The sequence below is a fragment of the Oncorhynchus mykiss genome, chromosome 13, assembly GCF_013265735.2.
Source record: "Oncorhynchus mykiss isolate Arlee chromosome 13, USDA_OmykA_1.1, whole genome shotgun sequence".
Lineage (NCBI taxonomy): Eukaryota > Metazoa > Chordata > Actinopteri > Salmoniformes > Salmonidae > Oncorhynchus > Oncorhynchus mykiss.
In genome coordinates, this window is record NC_048577.1 from 50,539,204 (window position 1) to 50,562,386 (window position 23,183).

Consider the following 23,183-nt stretch of genomic DNA (forward strand, 5'->3'; position numbering starts at 1 on the left):
CGTGGCGTTGGCTGGCCATCAGCAGATATGGATTTGCGGGGTCAGTCTTGCTGAGGTGAGAAAGGGAAGTGAATGGGGAAGGAGAGGGGGCGTAGAGCGTGACTGGACTTTCTCTTCCTGAGTCACGTTTCCTGTCGTCTCCACGGTGACCCCATCAGCTGAACTAAGAATTTCACTGTACCCTGCGATTACATCTGCGCCCCTGACTAATAAAGTCATCTAAACAATCTAAACTAATTGAGAGGTCATATAGATACGCCTGTGGTGACACAGACAGGAACAGGAGGAGATAAACAGTAGAGCGAGGGGGAAGAAACGACAGAATAAAGAAAAGATAGTGTCTGTATGAGAGAGATAATACATCAGTGTGTTGGCATAATGCAATTGGATGAAGTTTAGTTCAATTCTTATTTGTATTTTCTGTGTGTGTGTGTGTGTGTGTGTGTGTGTGTGTGTGTGGATGGGAAGTTTTTTGTTACATTTATGTTAAATACGTATTTAATTACTTCTGAACTACAATCCGTTGTAATTTGTAACAAGATACTTCGAGACCTGTCATTTCTTTTTTCAAAATACAAAATACTTTTCTATACCATTTTTTTTTTAGCTGTTCACAGTTTGTGGCCCCCTTTCACCCTGCATTGGTATCAGAAGTCTGATGACAATATGGTGTGACAAGACTGTCTTATAAATGTAAATGTCAAAATATATTATTTTGAGCTCCGTCCCCCAAAACAAGGCCAATTAATAATGCCCAGTGTGCTTTGCAAGTCTTTATTTGTACATTTTGGTCATTTAGCAGACACTCATATCCAGTCATAGCAAGTACAATGTTTTTATAACCCTTACTGAGAATGTTGTTTTAGTGAAGCCGTGTATTTGAAAATGTATTTTGGAAAAATACTAATTAGCATCTTGTATTTCATTTTGATACATTTTTCTTCAGAGTATTTTGTAATGGCAACAAGATAGTATATTATCCCATCTCTGTGTGCGTGGGTGTGTAACAAATGAGGAAAAGGACTTCGGAGCCATTTACAATAATAGTTGAAGAAACAAAGCGGAGGCATATTTATCATAAAGCTCTTCACAATAATGACAACTGAACACATGAAGTCATGAACCATTCTCACTAGTGTACCCATCACAGCCACAGCACACTGCAGGCATAATGACTTGTCTCTTTGTAACGCTTTATTTTCAGATGTCTAACTGTTGTCTTCGGCATTAGCCAGGGACAGACAACTCTTCAAACACAGTGGGAAGGTGTCTGTCGTCTGTCTGGCGCTAACTAACAACAACTGACCTTTCATCACAGTGGAAGGTGGCTCTCTAATGGACGTGTCATTTTTGGCTTCACCCTGGGAGAGGCTGGTCGACATGCAGGCTGGGTCACGGCATGCCTTAGGGCGATGTCTTGCTCCCGGACATTCACACTGTTTCTTGTGAATGCTAATAAGTTATGTTGGGTGGACGAGACGAAGGCAGGCGTCTAATTGGCAGCTCATCTCTGTTCTCCTGCTTCGTGCCCTGACTGCCCTGTGGACAGTGTCAGCTAACGTTATGTTAACATGGCAGGGTTTGACTCTTGTGACATTTCAAGACCCGGGTTCAATCAACACCTTAGCGATTCATTTAAAATAACGTAATGAAGAAAGAGCAGCAACAGCATTTCATCACCAAAGACAACTTTGATGCTTAGTGGCTTGAAGAGTGCAATGTCAACAAGACCATTCTAGCCAAACTGATCAGAATAGACGGATGGGTGTGTATGAAGACCTGACAACAGTCAATGTTTTTAGTTCTGTATTGGCTTGTGCATATCTTTATTTTATTTGTATTTATTTCACCTTTATTTAACCAGGTGGTCAGTTGAGAACACCTTTATTTAACCAGGTAGGCCAGTTGAGGACAAGTTCTCATTTACAACTGCGACCTGGCCAAGATAAAGCAAAGCAGTGCGACACAAACAACAACACAGAGTTACACATGGAATACACAAACACAAATACAAATACAGTCAATAATACAATAGTAAAGTCTATTTACAGTGTGTATCAAATGAAGTCAGATTAGGGAGGTACGGTAATAAATAGGCCATAGTGGTCTGACATATCGACTCAAACACTGCTGAGTATGAAGCAATCATGCATAACCACATCTGGTATTATAAGCAACATTGTCATTTACACTGCTTGAAATAGGTGCCGATACTCATTTTGGGTGCCGGTCCTTTTTATATTTAGGTGCTAATATTCTATAAGAGGAACAGGAGCTCAAGTACTAGAACATTTGAGGTGCCGGTACTCAGTTCGGTGAGCTCTTGCCCAAGTCAAGCACTGGTCATGTATTAATAGCAGATAGGATGGAGCTATTTTGAGAATGCTGATACTCATGGTCCATATTCCACCATCCTGTTTTTCAGAAAAGTAATGGCCTCGGTGCATGAGAACTCTGAGAAGTGTCTCTTTACTTTAGTTTGCTACTTTACAGGTATTGCCTGTAACCGCCCCTTGGCCAGGTACCAAAGTTATTTGATATTTCTGTGGTGGTGTGAGGAGTCATTACTCTCCTCCCTCTGGCAGAATGACTCGAGGCAAGCAGAGGTGGAGATAATAACTGAGTGGGCGGGAACAAGATGAAGGAGAGACAGCAGGGTCAGACAACTGTCTGAGGGGTACCAAAATGACAGAACCACCCTGGCAACTTTTGGTTGGCACTTCCCCCGTGGCGTGGCTGATGAGGTGTGGTAAGGTGTTAATAGGATGTTGACCTGGTCCTAGCCCTCCCTGTCACCCATACAGTACATCATTACTGTTTCTAGAGACAGAGAGGGTCTGACAAGAAGCTCCAGAGAGAGGATGATGATGATGATGATGATGATGGTCCCTAATAGACAACCAACAACTTTAGAGGAGGAGAGTTCAGAGCACCATTACTACAGTACATCTAAAGGGAAGCAGTGTTGGGCAGTGCAGTTACGCGTAGTCTGTGTTATACACACACTCACAGAAACTCACAGACATATCATGTTTAAATGACCGCTGGGTAATTAAACATGATGTTACCTGCCCAGTTAGCTGACGAGGGTTCCAAGGGAGCACTTGAGTGTGTGAATGGTTTGGGCTGATGCTTATTAACTCTAATGTAAGCTCTAATTAGCAGACAGAGATACTTTAGTCAAATGAACCAAGGTCATGCTGACGACCAAAACAACCTGTTTACTGGGATGCTGCTGCATGTTGAATCCCGTTCAATCTGCTTTTTGGTCAGTTAGGTTTGGACCAATGTGTTTTGACATTGACAGATTACTGTCTATGCTGGGACATGCTGCTGATGTTGATATTCTCCATTCATGCAGGCTGGGTCCATATTGGTCTCTATACACTCGGGTATTTCTGTCACTATGCTATCAACCGGAGCCATCCCTGGTACAGTTAAGTCCAGTCCCAGTCAGAGACAGACACTGAGTCACGGGTACCTGCAAACCAAGAGTGATTTCTCTATGAATATGTATCCCCCCCGTCTCTGCGCTGTGGCTCTGGCAGCTCTTAGCCCCTGATGTATAATTTAGATAGATTCATATCTGTGGAAGGAGGGAGCTGCTCTACTGAGGAGAAGGGGGTGTCTCATACTCCCTTTCTACCCACATCCTTCTATCACCATAACACTGTCCACCTGGACAATTACTCATGTCCATAGAAGCACTCATACACTGGCCATCAGGGTTGGGGAGTAACGGATTACATGTAAGGGATTACCTAAAAACGATAACTGTAATCTGTTACGTTACCAGCAAAAATATTGTAATCAGATTACAGATACTTTTGAAAAACTAAATGACATAGAGGATTACTTTTAAATTCAGAAAGGATCTTTGACACTTCTCTTTCCTAAATTACATTCAAATCAGCATTGAAAAAAGGCGCAAGTTTAAGTTTGTTCCACCTGAGCGAGTCTGACCACAAGTCAGAGACCACTATGATGACACACCAGATGTGTTTGATGGATCACGGGAAAAGAGCAGGAATAGGCTTTTGTAGACTACAGTTTAAGCTATGTCTTCCAATGGTACGACTGCTGTCGGCATCCAAAGATGATCAAATTTTAATAAACGCAATGAGATAAGGATGACAGCAGTGGTGTAGTCTCCAACGATACGGATATATCTTATTATTGATATCTACATAGCTCATTGATGTGAATCACGCTGCTGCTCTCTCATTTAGTCATTTGTGCCTTACGGATTGTTGTTGTTGTGGATGGCTGTTCACAAATCTAAATGTGTATTTGAACCCAATAATGGTTGATTTCAAGAACTTTAAACTTCCTATCAATCATTGTTTTTGAAACCAGTGGACAGCCAATGAAAAATGCGCTCTTGCAAAAGCTGCATAGTGAGGATTCCAGCCTATGGAATAAAAGTGAGGATTTTATTGCTCAATCTAATTCATGCTGATAAAATAAATATCCATAGTCCTAATGGACACATGCTGAAACGTGCACCCTTTTGATAGACTTAAAGGGGCAATCTGTAGTTACTACTGTCACACCCTGATCTGGTTCACCTGTCCTTGTGATTGTCTCCAAATCAAATCAACCCAGACAGGATGACCACATCCAGACAGGCGCCAACCCAGACAGGATGACCACATCAGTGACTCAACCCACTCAGGTGACGCACCCCCTCCAGGGACAGCATGAGAGAGCCCCAGTAAGCCAGTGACTCAGCCCCTGTAATAGGGTTAGAGGCAGAGAATCCCAGTGGAAAGAGGGGAACCGGCCAGGCAGAGACAGCAAGGGCGGTTCGTTGCGAGCCTTTCCGTTCACCCTCCCACTCCTGGGCCAGACTACACTCAATCATATGACCCACTGAAGAGATGAGTCTTCAGTAGAGACTTAAAGGTTGAGACCGAGTTTGCGTCTCTGACATGGGTAGGCAGACCGTTCCATAAAAATGGAGCTCTATAGGAGAAAGCCCTGCCTCCAGCTGTTTGCTTAGAAATTCTAGGGACAATTAGGAGGCCTGCGTCTTGTGACCGTAGCGTACGTGTAGGTATGTACGGCAGGACCAAATCAGAGAGATAGGTAGGAGCAAGCCCATGTAATGCTTTGTAGGTTAGCAGTAAAACCTTGAAATCAGCCCTTGCTTTGACAGGAAGCCAGTGTAGAGAGGCTAGCACTGGAGTAATATGATCAAATTTTTTGGTTCTAGTCAGGATTCTAGCAGCCGTATTTAGCACTAACTGAAGTTTATTTAGTGCTTTATCCGGGTAGCCGGAAAGTAGAGCATTGCAGTAGTCTAACCTAGAAGTGACAGAAGCATGGATTAATTTTTCTGCATAATTTTTGGACAGAAAGTTTCTGATTTTTGCAATGTTACGTAGATGGAAAAAAGCTGTCCTTGAAATGGTCTTGATATGTTCTTCAAAAGAGAGATCAGGGTCCAGAGTAACGCCGAGGTCCTTCACAGTTTTATTTGAGACGACTGTACAACCATTAAGATTAATTGTCAGATTCAACAGAAGATCTCTTTGTTTCTTGGGACCTAGAACAAGCATCTCTGTTTTGTCCGAGTTTAAAAGTAGAAAGTTTGCAGCCATCCACTTCCTTGTCTGAAACACATTCTTCTAGCAAGGGCAATTTTGGGGCTTCACCATGTTTCATTGAAATGTACAGCTGTGTGTCATCCGCATAGCAGTGAAAGTTAACATTATGTTTTCGAATAACATCCCCAAGAGGTAAAATATATAGTGAAAACAATAGTGGTCCTAAAACGGAACCTTGAGGAACACCGAAATTTACAGTTGATTTGTCAGAGGACAGACCATTCACAGAGACAAACTGATATCTTTCCGACAGATAAGATCTAAACCAGGCCAGAACTTGTCCATGTAGACCAATTTGGGTTTCCAATCTCTCCAAAAGAATGTGGTGATCGATGGTATCAAAAGCAGCACTAAGGTCTAGGAGCACGAGGACAGATGCAGAGCCTCGGTCCGATGCCATTAAAATGTAATTTACCACCTTCACAAGTGCCGTCTCAGTGCTATGATGGGGTCTAAAACCAGACTGAAGCATTTCGTATACATTGTTTGTCTTCAGGAAGGCAGTGAGTTGTTGCGCAACAGCCTTTTCTAAAATCTTTGAGAGGAATGGAAGATTCGATATAGGCCGATAGTTTTTTATATTTTCTGGGTCAAGGTTTGGCTTTTTCAAGAGAGGCTTTATTACTGCCACTTTTAGTGAGTTTGGTATACATCCGATAGAGAGCCGTTTATTATGTTCAACATAGGAGGGCCAAGCACAGGAAGCAGCTCTTTCAGTAGTTTAGTTGGAATAGGGTCCAGTATGCAGCTTGAAGGTCTACCAGAGTCTATTAAACTTGGGCTGTCTCTTGCGGAGGTCATAAGTGAGCTTTTCAAGAGGGAGAAAGTCAACAATCTGGTCAATCCACATTTTAAATGTAGGAGAGGTATTCGAGGCTCACAATAGAAGAATACATTTCTTAGCAAAGTATGTAATAGTCATAAGCAAATGTTCTCTGTCTGGATCAAGAACAAAGTCCTGCTGGGCATTAAGAAGATAGATACACGGGGTCATATCAAGCTGTACATCTAGTATCTGGCAATCTCTCTACAGCTCCAAAATACATGCATATAGGTTCCACTTTCAGAGGTACATCTTGTACAGTAAGGAGACATATCTGTTTTCATTCTATGGAGTCTCAAAGGAGTATAATACAATTTGTACAAAAATGTGTAATTAAATTCTTTCATTTTTACATTAGTAGAGGAGCAGTAAACCCTGTCGCAAACCTCCGCCCAGAACTCATCACTGATAGTCAGACCAAGGTCCTTTTCCCAGATTATTTTCAAAGGAGGAGCCTCCTTGCTCAGAAAGGAGTCTATAGATATGCCTTTAATGGATTGTGCTGTGACAAGAAGGGTTTCAACTTCATTCAACTGAGTTCTAAACCTCCTCTTGGAAGTAAAAGAGGAAATGACATGTCTAATTTGAAGATATAAAAAAAAGGGATCTTGGCACATTGAATTCACTGCAGAGCTCTTGAAAGGATTTCAGTGTAGTGGTTTTCTGATGAAATAGGTCTGAAAAGGTCCTGATTCCTAGAGTATGCCAAAGATTAAAGTTGGCATCCCTCAGGGCTTTTGGCAAGTCTGGGTTGCCTACTATAGGCGAGTGAGAACATATTTGGCAGGAAATGCCCAGGTATTTCTTACAGTCCCTCCACGAAAGGTTTTGGCTATGTTGCCCACGAAAGGTTTTGGCTATGTTGCCCACTTCACTAAAGTTATTAATGAATATAATTGAGCATAGGGGCAATGGACCACAGGATTGGGCTTCTATCTGAATCCACGTTGACACTTGTCTGTTTGTGATCCATGTTAGCATGTTGCGGATTTGGGCAGACCAGTAGTACAGTTGAAGGGAGGGAAGGGCAAGACCACCCTTAGATTCAGGTTTCGATAGAGTGGAGAACTTGATCCTAAGTTTTGGTGATGCTTTGGTTAGTTGTTTTGAAAAAGGAAACTGGGAGATAGCATGGGAGCATCTGAAATAAATAGTTCAGTTTAGGGAGGATATTCATACGGATGACATTAATTCTTCTGCGTTCTTGATTCGATCCAGGAGTGGAAGATAATTTTCCTTGAAAAGGCTATTCAGATCTGGTGTTATGAAGATCCCAAGGTATTTAAACCCCTGTGTCTTCCATTGGAATGGACATAGTGTCATCATAGAGCTGGTGAGTGTAATATTGAGAGGGCAGACAGTGGATTTGTTCAAATTGATCTTATAACCTGAAAACCTGCCATACTGAGCAATTGTTTCTAAAATGGCAGGGATTTCTCAGGGATGGATATGTAGAGCAAGACATCATCAGCGTAAAGCGAAATCTTGTGCTGCAGGCCGCCTGCAGAAACACCCGTAATACTTGGATTGCTCCTTATCAACTCTCTCAGAGGCTCCGCCCCCAACAAGTAAAGCAGGGGGGACAGCGATAACCCTTGTCTTGTGCACCGTTCTAGAGGGAATCTGTCAGAGTTCAGTTCGTTAGTAGTCACCATGGCATTTGGATGAGAGTATAGTGATTTGATCCATTTAATAAAATGTGGGCCCATATTGAACTTTTCTAAGACTGAAAACAGAAATCTCCACTCCATCCTGTCAGACGCCTTCTCAGCATCCAGTGAAGCCAGCAGGACAGGGGTCTTTTGTGCGTTTACTTGATCAATAATATCAAAAAGACGGCGAATGTTATCAGAAGAGTATCTGTCTCTAATAAATTCAGTTTGGTCCGCTTTTATTATTTTGGGAAGAACAGTGTTTAGTCTTTTGGCGAGCAATTTGGTAATTGTTTTGTAGTCGAAATCCAACAAGCTTATGGGCCGGAAGGACGAGCAGGATAGAGGGTCCTTGTCTTCTTTGAGCAACACTGTAATGCGAGCTGTGTGCATTGAGTCTGGGAGAACTCCGTTTTTGCAAAAGTCCTCCAGCATTGGCATGAAGATAGGGCTGACCTGGGGCCAAAAAGCTTTGTAGAACTCTCTGGGGAATCCATCTGGGCCTGGGAACTTATTAGGTGGCATGGAGGTAATTGCCTCCAGGATCTCCTCAGGAGTAAAGGGGGAGTTGAGATCTTCTTGGTCGGTGTCTGATAGTTTAGGTAGCGAGATTCCCTCTAGGAAAGAGTGGAGTTCTGCCTCCGTGTGTTAAATTGATCTTTTTTGGGTCATATGTGACCTCGTCCTCTGCTGTTCGGATAGCCATGATTGTACGCTCTGACTGCACTTTTTTTAATTGGTAAGAAAGCAATCTACTAGGCCTATTGCTATACTCATGGTATTTCTGTTTATTAAAGAAAACTTTTTTTTATCTCCCGAGTGTAGTCCAAATTCAGTTTGGCTTTGGCTGCTTTAAGTTGACTCCAGGAGGTGCTGTCTGGGGATTGTTTATGTACTTTTTCACAGCATTCCAGCTCCCTCTCGAGATCTAGCCTGTGTGCTTCCCTTGCTTTTTTCTTAGAGGAAGCATATGCAATTAGATGACCTCTTAGTGTGGCTTTAGCAGCGTCCACATTGTGGCCGGAGAAACAGGAGAATCTTTGTTGTCTTGTGTGTAGTTGTTTATCCATGTAGTTACCAATGTATGGAACGCTTCGTTTGATAACATGGAGGTCTTGAATTTCCAGCTCTTTGACCTCGGGATGTTTTTGCAGAGGTCCAAGCGGAGGTGGACAAAGGCGTGATCTGAAAGTGCTATGGGTCCGATTGTACACGTGGCTGAATTTATGAAACTCTTTGGGATAAAAATGTAATCTATACGGGAGTAGGTGTTATGGACATTAGAGTAGTATGTATAGTCCATAGATGAGCTATTAGTCTCTCTCCAGATATCTATCAGTCCCATCTCTTTAGTAAGAGAGTTCAACATCTTTGCAGATCTAGGATTTGTGGTGGGGACTTGAGATGATTTGTCTAAGGTTGGGTTAAGGGTACAATTAAAATCTCCGGCCACCACGCCAAAGGAAACACAATGCTCATTGAACAGGGTTATTATTTTTTAAATGAAAGCAGGAGTATCTGTGTTAGGGGCATATATGTTTAAGATAGTAATTGGTTGACCATATAGTGACCCAGTTATCAAAATAAATCTCCCCTCCAGATCAGATATGTTTTTGTCAATTATGAATGGAACATTCTTATGGATACGAATGGCTGTACCTCTACTGTTTGATTTGAAAGATGAGAAATACACCTGTCCCACCCAAGCTCTGCGGAGTTTGGCATGTTCAGCGTCACAGAGGTGTGTCTCTTGTAATAGCGCGATATCTGCTTTTTTCCTTTTTTAGAGCACATGGTATCTGTTTCCGTTTTACTGTACGTTGGGATCTCAACTCAGAAAGGATGTCTTCGACAGAGTGTGAGGTTGGCATTCGTTGGGCCTCGGGGAGGAACGGGTCCTCTTGCTCCTGGCTAATGGCGGTAGCTTTTTCTGAAGCTTCTTCTTGGAGGCTTTTTCTGTCGCTAATACTCGAGTCCGGGTAAAAATGTCACCTGTAGTGTCGCCTTTTGTAGCCGCCATGACTTTTTTACTAAAGCTAAAGGAGTTTAAACTTGAAGTGGAGGTAAGATTAGGAATTGGAAACTACTTGTGCGGAGCTCTTAGTTCACGCGGCCATCTCGTTCAAGGGTCACATGATCCCCCCCACCTCCTTCCCAATTTTGTCATATCCAAATGCGATCCAATTACGATCTTGTCTCATTGCTGCAACTCCCCAACGGGCTCGGAAGAGGCAAAGATCGAGTCATCCCTCTTCCGAAACATGACGCACCAAACCGCGTTTCTTAACACCGTCAAGCTTAACCCAGAAGCCAGCCGCATCAATGTATCGGAGGAAACACCGTTCAGCTGACAACCAAAGTTAGCCTGTAGGCAGCCAGACAACCACAAGGAGTCGCTAGAGTGCGATGAGCTAACTGAAGCTCCTCTGGCCAAACTCTCCCCTAACCCGGACAACACTGAGCCAATTGTGCGCCGCCCTATGGGACTCCCGATCACGGCCGGTCATGACACAGCCTGGGATCGAACCCCAGGCTGTAGTGATGCCGCAGACCGCTGCGCCACTCGGGAGGCCCCTGTTCTATTTACTTTTAACTTTGAAAACTCCCTAGTCGTTGCCGATGACAAGGATAAAATGATGCATGGTCGAAAATATGAGGAGTGGTACTCAGTGATGGGTTGTATTGGATTTGCCCCAAACACAACACTTTCTATTCAGGACATAAAGTTCATTTCTTTGACACATTTTTTGCAATTTTACTTTTGTGCCTTATTGCAAACAGGATGCATGTTTTGGAATACTTTAATTCTGTACAGGCTTCCTTCTTTTCACTGATATTTAGGTTAGTATTGTGGAGTAACTACAATGTTGTTGATCCATCCTCAGTTTTCTCCTATCACAGCCATTAAACTCTGTAACTGTTGGCCTCATGGTGAAATCCCTGAGCGGTTTCCTTCCTGTCCAGCAACTGAGTTAGGAAGAACACCTGTATATTTGTAGTGACTGGGTGTATTGATACACCATCCAACGTGTAATTATTAACTTCACCCTGCTGAAAGGGATATTTAATGTCTGCTTTTTTTTTTAACCCATGAACAATAAGTCCCTTCTTTGTGAGGCATTGGAAAATCTCCCTTGTCTTTGTGGTTGAATCTGTGTTTGAAATTCATTGCTCAACTGAGGGACCTTACAGACAATTGTATGTGTGGGGTACAGAGATGAAGTAGTCATTCAAAAATCATATTAAACACTATTATTGCACACAGAGTGAGTACAACTTTTTATGTGACTTGTTAACTTGTTAAGCAAATTTGTACTCCTGAACTTATTTAGGATTGCCATAACAAAGGGGTTGAATACTTATTGACATTTCAGCTTTTCATTTGTAATTACTTAGTAAACATTTTAGTTGCTTAGTAAACATTACTTAGTAAACATTCCACTAAGACATTATGTGGTATTGTGTGTGGGCCAGTGAAACAAAATCTTAATGTAACCATTTTAAATTCAGGCTGTAACACAACAAAATGAGGGAAAAGTCAAGGGGTGTGAATACTTTCTGAAGGCACTGTAACTGTAACCATTCTGAGCTCCCAGAACCACACTGATCCCAGACCAGAACATAGAAGGGCAGATAGGCCACCACTGCTTCTATCCAATAAGAAGGCTTGGAGTGTGTGACCTTGTTGATGATGTTCAAACAGCATTAAATTCCTCAGTCCTTCTCTGATTGGTGAGGGAAAGGAAGGTGGGCTGAGGGTTGTTATGGTGATTATTATCCATGAGCAGGGACCTCCCAACACCCATCTAATTTACGTGTGTGCATCTTTTACACACCTGTCTCTAAATAAGCTGCACTGATTCTGCATTTTACGCCAGTCTATTATTCATATAAACCTCAAAGTCGCTATCTAGCACAGTGGTGTGACATATAACTGTGCCGATTTGTTTGATTGAATGAGGGGCAAAAGTTCAGTTATTACCTAGAAAAATCTGAGCTTTCCCTATGCATTCCTTCTCATAATGGCATCTCAACAGTTTTCCTTGAACTGTTAACAATGTACTGAAAATGGGGATGGCGAATGCAGGTTTTTCCTCCCATGAACTCCATGCCACTAATGGCAGAGTGAGCACCACTTTTAAGTGATTACAGGGTAAAGTGCCCATGCTTTTTTCAAATCTCTGCCACTACTTTCCTTTAAGGCCTAATCTGGCCCTACTTTACCCAATATAGGAGCTGAAAAGTGCTTTCTCCACCTGACCGGAGCAGAGTGGAGCTGCAGAAAGCCTGTTATTAGCTGTCCTTCAGAGAGCGATGGCTCCACAGCCTGTAATGCTTCTGCTCATCCAGCCACTTGAAGGGAGGGGGAACAACAACCACATGCTCCATTACACTGAAATGATAGGATTTGTCTCCAATGTGGCCCATTGCCCTGCCATAAAGTGTATGCTCGTAAACACATTTTTAAAAAGCACAAGGTGCTTTCTCATAGGAGAATGTGTTAGAAGGTTGTTGTGTGCCATTGGGATTGATCATGTATTTCTATCAAGGGCAACCAAGGGACCAATCAACATTTTGTGTTCCTAGTCTCCACATGAATCCTTAATACTTAACTTTTGTTCCAGGCTCTGTTGTTGTCATTTGAATTTGCCTGTAGGGTGTTACAATCATTATCGTATCTAGTTCAGCTTGCTGATTTCTTAATGCATTTAGAAGGCTATAAGGACAGTTCTTCCCTAAATCGCCTCAGGGAATGTCATGGTACCAGTTTATGATTAGTTAATGTATCAGTCCATCTCCTGATGTCCACCAGCCTGTGTACATAACATGGTCAGTACTAACTTCTGCTCTCTCTCTGTCTCTCTGTCTCTCTGTCTCTCTGTCTCTCTCTCTCTCTCTCTCTCTCTCTCTCTCTCTCTCTCTCTCTCTCTCTCTCTCTCTCTCTCTCTCTCTCTCTCTCTCTCTCTCTCTCTCTCTCTCTCTCTCACTCTCTCTCTCTCTGCAGGTGTTCACCAGGTATGGGAAGTGTTACATGTTCAACGCAGCGGAGGAGGGGAAGACGCTGCGGACCACCATGAAGGGAGGGACGGGGAACGGCCTGGAGATTATGCTGGACATCCAGCAGGACGAGTACCTACCCGTGTGGGGCGACACAGGTAGGCCCAACTACACCATACCTGACCCTCTCCATCCAAATCACAATGTATCCATGTAGAGGGTGCTCAATCTGACTGTGTGGAGTTGACAACTGGTGTCCCCCAAAGTTATATTCTATGTCCTGTGTTTTTCACCATTTATATAAATTCTGCCCAAAATGTATTGACTTGCTGTCAAATAACAGCTCCAGCCAGGATGTGCTTTTCCTTTCAGATTTGGAAGCGATGCCATTCCTTTATCAGTTTCAGTTTCCTGATGATTTGTTGTTCATAGTGGAAGAAGCCCTGTTAGTTGTTCATATAGTCTTGTGTAGGAGGGAGCTTGCTGCCTGACCTGTTAGCTGCACAATGAGCCTCATTGAAAGCCTTGCTCACGTCTCAACCTGCGTGGAAGTGAAGACAGGGGAGTTGTTGAAGCACAGCATCAAGCCAAGTCATGGGCCCTCTAGCAGATAGACTATATTTACTCTCCATATATAGAACATGTATCATGCAGAGAGCCTGTTTATTTCCCCCGATCAATTCTCCACATGTTCTTCTCAGATTAGCAGTGGGACACATAGGCTTCTCCTCAGCTGTCCCTTCCCATCACTGGTGTGTTTAAGTCTGTTGTGATAAGGCAGAGGCTAAGTCGCTATACAGAGGGGCATCTAGCAGCACAGTGAGAGTGTAGACCTCTTTGTAGAGTCTCCTACTGGGATGGAGGGCCCTGGATGGTGCCCTTGTTTATCCCTCTGTGTGCCTGTACGGATTAATTAGCACACAACCAGCTGGCTCAGTCCTGTCAGCAGATAACAGGGGGCTCAGAACTTCCTACTCAGAGCTTCCTCCTTGCAGCTTCCTCCTCACAGCTTCCACCTCACAGAGAAGCAGGGCCTCAGTGCCTTTAGAGACTTAAATCTAAGCAAAGGCACCGGACATACCGGGCACACCAGACAAACCGGACACAACGGACATACCGGACATATTAGACACACTGGACACACGGAACAGGGCTCCTACCTCAGCCTTTCTATTATTTTTCTCCCCCCCTATTTCTCTCCTCTCACCCTCTCCTCTCTCTCCACCCCTCCTCTCACCCTCCCCTCTCTGTCTGCCTGGCAAAGGCCTGCAGTCAATCAGAGCTGCATCGTCTCCATGGTCAGGTTTGTGGCTAGCTGCATCCTGGGAGCTTTAGAGGGTAGAGAGGCAGCTTGTTTTGCTGCCATACTGTCATGTCTGGACTCACAGGAGTTAGTTTGTAGTACAGGGGAAGTGGACAGTATCAGGATAGGACCATGGAGGAAGAGGGGGTGTTGACATTTGGCATGGGATGTTTATTGATCTGAAGAATGGAACTGTTGTATTTTTACTGTCAGCTAGGGGTAGTCAAAATCCACAGTTTCCTGGGCCCAGTTTTTAAAAAGTTATCGATCTAGATTTTTTCCTATTGGATTGGACTAAATGCATAGATATTGAAAGAATAGAATTTGCCCCATTCAAGTCAATGATTTGTCTGTTCAATTAATTAGATTTCTATGCATTTAATCCTATCCGATAGGTCCAAAAGAAAAAAAAACGTCCGTGTTCTTCATCTAGATTGGATGAGCATCAACAGGAGCACAGTACAGATGTAGGATCTTAATTTGAGCCAGTTTTCTACAGCAGGAAAATGATCTTGCAGCAACAGAAAAAGTGAAGTATTATGTGGATTAGAATTAATTGACTTCTTTGTAGGGGTTGATACAATTTTTGTAAGGGCAAATCAAATCTGACATTTTAAAGTGGAAATTACAAACTTTAGAAGCCTTTTTAAACATTGAATATACTCCAAGTTTACATTTCCTACTGTGCAACAAAAGAGTGATCAAATGAAGATCCTACATCTGTAGTGTAAAGTCATTTTTGTCTTTTTCATTTATATTAATTAGTCTAGATTGATTTTTAAAAATTATGACAACAATCACTTTATTAGTCATTATTAACGTACACAACCCAACCCGTTTGCTATTACACTTAACTACAGATGTGCTATCTTAATTTGATCACCAGCGTAGGTGTGTGCGGTGTTTTAGAAATAGATATGCAGTTGCCTAGATACACTGCAACTCACATTGGCATCAGGATTGCTCGGTGGAAGAAAAAATGAGAGCTTCAGATTGTCTCTATCATTTCCTCTCATACATTAGCTGTTTTCGAGGGGCTGATCTCTCAAGTGCATCTTAAATATTTGCAGGGATGTCAAGTGGAATTCAATGACGACTTGTCAAGTGATTAGGACCTCCTCGAAGTCATTTTCTCCAATCATTTACTTTTACAAACATTTGAATAACTTTCATGTGAATTTAAAGAGAGATTTGCTGCAGGCGCAGTGCTAACCTCCAGCTCCACTTCTCCACTGTGTGTCTGATGAAACTCATTGGCTTCACCCCAAATGGCACCCTATTCCCTGTACAGTACACTACTTTGGGCCCTGCTCAAAAGTAGTGCACGATAAAGGGAATCGGGTGCCGTTTGGGACTCAGCCATTGCACTTGACCTCTGGCTTCTCCAATACCACACACTTTGTTATTGTTCACTGTCCTCAGACAGGAACACGTAACATATGGAAAGTATGCACATAGCTGCTATTGATTTCGACCCTAGGTTTTGCCCAGGGTGCATAATACAGTATCAACACTTACTACAACCACCTTTCACAGTATTAACAGGCTTCCTCTGTTGTTTCCAATCAATGTATTCTTTTTTTCGCTGTACTTTCTTAAGTCCTTATCGAACACAATGCGATCTTGGCCGTGTTTGTGTGGGATGTTGTATGGATTGTCCCTGTCTGCAAGAGAGGTCAACTGAAGTTCAGATTAGAAAGTGGAAGAGCCAGGCGAGTTTTCTCACTCTTCTCTTGATCTGAAGACTTGTTATCTCATTCTGCCGTTGGGTTAACTACTGAATTTTTGCAGGAGTGGGGAGTTAAACACTTAGAATTTCACATCAGACTGTGAGGTTATTACACTGCACTGAACAAAAATATAAACGCAACATTTAAAGTGTTTTTTAACCTTTATTTAACTAGGCAAGTCAGTTAAGAACAAATTCTTATTTACAATGACGGCCTACACCAGCCAAACCCGGACAACGCTGGGCCAATTGTGCACCGCCGTATGGGACTCCCAATCACGGCCGGGTGTGACACAGCCTGGATTCAAACCAGGGTGTCTGTAGTGATGCCTCGAGCACAGCAATTCAGTGCCTTAGACCACTGCACCACTTGGGAGCCACTACATAAAGAGAGACCTATGACCTTTTCATGTTGTGTTGCTACGGCATGGTAGCTACACAACATGAAAACAACATGGTAGCAACACAACATGGTAGCAACACAACATGGCAGCAGCACAACATGGAGCAGCTCAAAACATGGTACAACCATTATTGGGCACAGACAACAGCACAAAGGGCAAGAAGGTAGAGACAACAATATATCACGCAAAGCAGCCACAACTGTCAGTAAAAGTGTCCATGATTGAGTCTTTGAATGAAGAGATTGAGATAAAACTGTCCAGTTTGAGTGTTTGTTGCAGCTCGTTCCAGTCGCTAGCTGCAGCGAACTGAAAATACCCAGGGATGTGTGTGCTTTGGGGACCTTTAACAGAATGTTCCTGGCAGAACGGGTGTTGTATGTGGAGGATTTATTTACATGCCTGTTAGTGGGCATTTCTCTTTTGCCAAGATAATCCATCCTCCTGACAGGTGTGGCATATCAAGAAGCTGATTAAACAGCATGATCATTGCACATGTGCACCTTGTACAGGGGACAATAAAAGGCCACTCTAAAATGTGCAGTTTTGTCACACAACACAATACCACTGATGTCCAACCGGCCTCACAACTGCAGACCCTGTGTAACCATGCCAGCCCAGGACCTCTACATCCGGCTTCTTCACCAGCGGGATCACCTGAGACCAGCCACCCAGACTGCTGATGAAACTGTGGGTTTGCACAACCGAAGACATTCTGCAAAAACTGTCAGAAACTGTCTCAGGGAAGCTTATCTGCCTGCTTGTCATCCTAACCAGGGTCTTGACCTGACTGCAGTTTGGCATCGTAACTGACTTCAGTGGTAAATGCTCACCTTCGATGGCCACTAGCACACTGGAGAAGTGTTCTCTTCACGGATGAATCCCGGTTTCAACTATACCGGGCAGATGGCAGACGCCATGGCGTTGTGTGGGCAAGCGGGTTGCTGATATCAACGTTGTGAACAGAGTGCATCATGGTGGCAGTGGGGTTATGCTATGGGCAGGCATAAGCTACAGACAATGAACACAATTGCATTTTATCGATGGATTGAATGCACAGAGATACTGTGAGGAGAACCTGAGGCCCATTGTTGTGCCATTCATCCGCCGCCATCACCTCATGTTTCAGCATGATAATGCACAGCCCCATGTCGCAAGGATCTGTACACAATTCCTGGAAGCTGAAAATGCCCCAGTTATTCCATGGCCTGTATACACAACAGACATGTCACCCACTGAGCATGTTTGGGATGCTCTGGATAGACGTGTACAACAGAGTGTACGACAGCGTGTCCATATCCCCCCAATATCCAGCAACTTTGCAAAGCCATTGAAGAGGAGTGGGACAACATTCCACAGGCCACAATCAACAACCTGATCAACTCTATGTGAAGGAGATGTGTCGCGCTGCATGAGGCAAATGGTGATCACACCAGATAGTGACTGGTTTTCTGATCCACTTCCCTAACCTATTTTTTAAGGTATCTGTGACCAACAGATGCATATCTGTATTCCTAGTCATGTGAAATCCATAGATTAGGGTCTAATGAATTTGTTTCATCAGTAAAATCTTTGAAATTGTTGCATTTTAGGTTTGTATTTTTGTTGAGTGTAGATTCCACTAGACTAACAGACATTTAAATGTTTTGTTTTACCTGAAATGTTCTTGATCAAACATACAGTTGAAGTTTACATACACGTAGGTTGGAGTCATTAAATCTAATTTTTCAAACAATTTTTCAAACACTTTGGCAAGTCGGTTAGGACATCTACTTTGTGCATGACACAATTCATTTGAGTCAATTGGAGGTGTACTTGTGGATGGTTTTCAAGGCCTACCTTCAAACTCAGTGCCTCTTTGCTTGACATCATGGGAAAATCAAAAGAAATCAGCCAAGAAGTGAGATAAATTGTAGACCTCCACAAGTCTGGTTCATCCTTGGGAGCAATTTCTAAACACCTGAAATAACCACATTCATCTGTACAAACAATAGTACGCAAGTATAAACACCATGGGACCACATAGCCGTCATACCGCTCAGGAAGGAGACGCGTTCTGTCTCCTGGAGACGTACTTTGGTACAAAAAGTGCAAATCAATCCTATATCCACAGTAAAACGAGTCCTATATTGACATAACCTGAAAGGCCGCTCAGCAAGGAAGAAGCCACTGCTCCAAAACCCCCATAAAAAAGCCAGACTATGGTTTGCAACTGCACATGGGGACAAAGATCGTACTTTTTGGAGAAATATCCTCTGGTCTGATGAAACAAAAATAGAACTGCTTGGCCATAATGACCATCATTATGTTTGGAGGAAAAAGGGGGAGGCTTGCAAGCCGAAGAACACCACCCCAACCGAGAAGCATGGGGTGGCAGCATCATGTTGTGGGGGTGCTTTGCTGCAGGAGGGACTGGTGCACTTCACAAAATAGATGGCATCATGAATAAGTAAAATTATGTGGATATATTGAAGCAACATCTCAAGACATCAGTCAGGAAGTTAAAGCTTGGTCGCAAATGGGTCTTCCAAATGGACAATGACCTCAAGCATACTTCCAAAGTTGTTAAGGACAACAAAGTCAAGGTATTGGAGTGGACATCACAAAGCCCTGACCTCAATCCTATAGAAAATATGTGGTGTCGTGTCTTTGGCATCATTAAACTGAAGATTAGTCTTTATCAAAGATTCTCTGTAATTAGTATTGCGTGATGAAACCAATTAATCATGTAACTGTAATTAACTAGGAAAATTGGGGCACCAAGGAAAATATTCAGATTACAAAGTTATAATTTTCCTGATATAACTTTCAGATATTTTAATATCTGATCACTTAGTCTTCGGATTAATGAATTATTCTTTACCTCATGTTAGTCTCATTCCAAACGTCGTTGTTGGTTATCTGCACGAACCCAGTCTTCACTATGAGTCATCCATTATTCAATTGTCTTAAATAATTTATTTACTAACAAAGTAATTAAACCCAGAAATGCACACAAACAAACAAAGTACATACAGTGCCTTGCGAAAGTATTCGGCCCCCTTGAACTTTGCGACCTTTTGCCACATTTCAGGCTTCAAACATAAAGATATAAAACTGTATTTTTTGGTGAAGAATCAACAACAAGTGGGACACAATCATGAAGTGGAACAACATTCATTGGATATTTCAAACTTTTTTAACAAATCAAAAACTGAAAAATTGGGCGTGCAAAATTACTCAGCCCCTTTACTTTCAGGGCAGCAAACTCTCTCCAGAAGTTCAGTGAGGATCTCTGAATGATCCAATGTTGACCTAAATGACTAATGATGATAAATACAATCCACCTGTGTGTAATCAAGTCTCCGTATAAATGCACCTGCACTGTGATAGTCTCAGAGGTCCGTTAAAAGCGCAGAGAGCATCATGAAGAACAAGGAACACACCAGGCAGGTCCGAGATACTGTTGTGAAGAAGTTTAAAGCCGGATTTGGATACAAAAAGATTTCCCAAGCTTTAAACATCCCAAGGAGCACTGTGCAAGCGATAATATTGAAATGGAAGGAGTATCAGAACACTGCAAATCTACCAAGACCTGGCCGTCCCTCTAAACTTTCAGCTCATACAAGGAGAAGACTGATCAGAGATGCAGCCAAGAAGCCCATGATCACTCTGGATGAACTGCAGAGATCTACAGCTGAGGTGGGAGACTCTGTCCATAGGACAACAATCAGTCGTATATTGTACAAATCTGGCCTTCATGGAAGAGTGGCAAGAAGAAAGCCATTTCTTAAAGATATCCATAAAAAGTGTTGTTTAAAGTTTGCCACAAGCCACCTGGGAGACACACCAAACATGTGGAAGAAGGTGCTCTGGTCAGATGAAACCAAAATTGAACTTTTTGGCAACAATGCAAAACGTTATGTTTGGCGTAAAAGCAACACAGCTGAACACACCATCCCCACTGTCAAACATGGTGGTGGCAGCATCATGGTTTGGGCCTGCTTTTCTTCAGCAGGGACAGGGAAGATGGTTAAAATTGATGGGAAGATGGATGGAGCCAAATACAGGACCATTCTGGAAGAAAACCTGATGGAGTCTGCAAAAGACCTGAGACTGGGACGGAGATTTGTCTTCCAACAAGACAATGATCCAAAACATAAAGCAAAATCTACAATGGAATGGTTCAAAAATAAACATATCCAGGTGTTAGAATGGCCAAGTCAAAGTCCAGACCTGAATCCAATCGAGAATCTGTGGAAAGAACTGAAAACTGCTGTTCACAAATGCTCTCCATCCAACCTCACTGAGCTCGAGCTGTTTTGCAAGGAGGAATGGGAAAAAAATTCAGTCTCTCGATGTGCAAAACTGATAGAGATATACCCCAAGCGACTTACAGCTGTAATCGCAGCAAAAGGTGGCGCTACAAAGTATTAACTTAAGGGGGCTGAATAATTTTGCACTGCCAATTTTTCAGTTTTTGATTTGTTAAAAAAGTTTGAAATATCCAATAAATGTCGTTCCACTTCATGATTGTGTCCCACTTGTTGTTGATTCTTCACAAAAAAAACAGTTTTATATCTTTATGTTTGAAGCCTGAAATGTGGCAAAAGGTCGCAAAGTTCAAGGGGGCCGAATACTTTTGCAAGGCACTGTATGGTTACAAGGAAATGATAGGGGAATGTGCCCTAGTGGGCTAAACCGGCATGGTGGCTTGGTGGACAATAGACTGAGGGGTGCGAAAGATAAGACACACTACAAAGTTAATAATAATTATAACAATTGAAATGCTAATCCTTTGCACATGAATGCTCACTCATTCAGGAATAATTGCAATCAGTATATTTATTTACGCTCAGTGTGTCACGGGATCTCTGTTGGAATCGTCTTTCTTTCTGTTGGAAGTTCATCCGCACGTCTTTCGTTGTTAGAATGGATACTTCAGAGTCCCATTCAGAAATGTTGTATTAGTCAGAGTCCCTGGGTTCGCGCCCAGGCTCTGTCGTAACCGGCCGCAACCGGGAGGTCCGTGGGGCGACGCACAATTGGCCTAGCGTCGTCCGGGTTAGGGAGGGATTGGTCGGTAGGGATCTCCTTGTCTCATCGCGCACCAGCGACTCCTGTGGCGGGCCGGGCGCAGTGCGCGCTAGCCAAGGTTGCCAGGTGCACGGTGTAGCCTCCGACACATTGGTGCGGCTGGCTTCCGGGTTGGATGCGCGCTGTGTTAAGAAGCAGTATGGCTAGTTGGGTTGTGTATCGGAGGACGCATGACATTCAGCCTTCGTCTCTCCCGAGCCCGTACGGGAGCTGTAGCAATGAGACAAGATAGTAGCTACTACAACAATTGGATACCACGAAATTGGGGAGAAAAAGGGGTAAAATAAAAAAATTAAAAAAGAAGAGAAAAAAAATAAAAATGTTGTATTAGGATAGATGTTTCGGCGGTTGTCGTTCTTTGTGTTCAATGATACCTTATTCCTAGCTGCAGACTAGTAATTAATATCAAATACTTGTTCTTATTCCGTCGGTATCGATAGTCTAAGAGTTTAACCACGTGGGATGGTTAAAACATTAATCAATCTACTTAAACCTCATTTCCCTCTGTGATAGAGGTACTGGTCTGGTATCAAACCTTGGCCCTCTCGTTATCGATGTAAGCTGGTCTGAAGTGGGAAAACCCAGGTGGGGGTTTTATTCGGAACATAGAAAAGGGCTGTCCCATGACGCCGGGTCCTAACTGTGCTCATGGGCGGTCCTCTGATTTAGTTAAACTCCAAAGGGAATTGGAGTTTCCTTCATTAAACAGTCTAACATCACATTACATAATTTCACAAATAGTTTCATCTTTACTCATTCATTTTATTCAACCATTAGATGTAAGCCTCATAACGGAGACTCTTGTATAAACATAGTTATGGTATTGTCTCTCATGAGTTTCACAAAACTATACCAAACGGACCAGTTTGTAGCTGGATTCTTCACCTATCTTTTATACCTTCTCCAGAACCTGAATATTGTTTGGTTGTCAACTTCTGTGAGCTGGGCGAAATTCCTTTGTTCTCTCTATAAAAACTCACTCTCTCTCTATACTGTCTGGCCATGAGGCAGGATTCTCCTCCAGGAATTTACGACCTGGGGTCGCAGCAGCCTGGGTGTAGGAGAGACAGAGAGAGGGGGATGGTGCAGAGGGAGGGGGAATAGTGCTCGCTGTACCCAAAGAGGGCAACGTCATGACAATGGGCAGAACTGAAAAAGTGTGCGCGAGCAAGGAGGCCTACAAACCTGACTCAGTTACACCATCTCTGTCAGGAGGAATGGGCCAAAATTCACCCAACTTATTGTGGGAAGCTTGTGGAAGGCTACCTGAGACATTTGACCCAAGTTAAACAATTTAAAGACAATGCTACCAAATACTAATTGAGTGTATGTAAACTTCTGACCCACTGGGAATGTGATGAAAGAAATAAAAGCTGAAATAAATAATTCTCTCTACTATTATTCTGACATTTCACATTCTTAAAATAAAGTGGTGATCCTAACTGACCTAAGATGGAACTTTTACTAGGATTAAATGTCGGGAATTGTGGAAAAACTGAGTTTAAATGTATTTGGCTAAGGTGTATGTAAACTTCCGACTTCAACTGTACCAGGAGTCATGTCGAGCTATCTAAGCATCAAAGCATTAAGAT

The 23,183-nt window shown here is 42.8% G+C and overlaps 1 protein-coding gene across 2 annotated transcripts in view; it reads left to right on the plus strand.

The window, feature by feature from the left end:
• Positions 1-23,183, plus strand: part of LOC110486711 (acid-sensing ion channel 2) — a 448,053-nt gene that overhangs the window by 386,824 nt on the left and 38,046 nt on the right. For both annotated transcript variants that reach the window (XM_021558500.2, XM_036941412.1), the window contains one exon: positions 13,090-13,240. In XM_021558500.2, the coding sequence (XP_021414175.1) occupies positions 13,090-13,240 (151 nt within the window). The remainder of the gene's footprint in view (positions 1-13,089; positions 13,241-23,183) is intronic.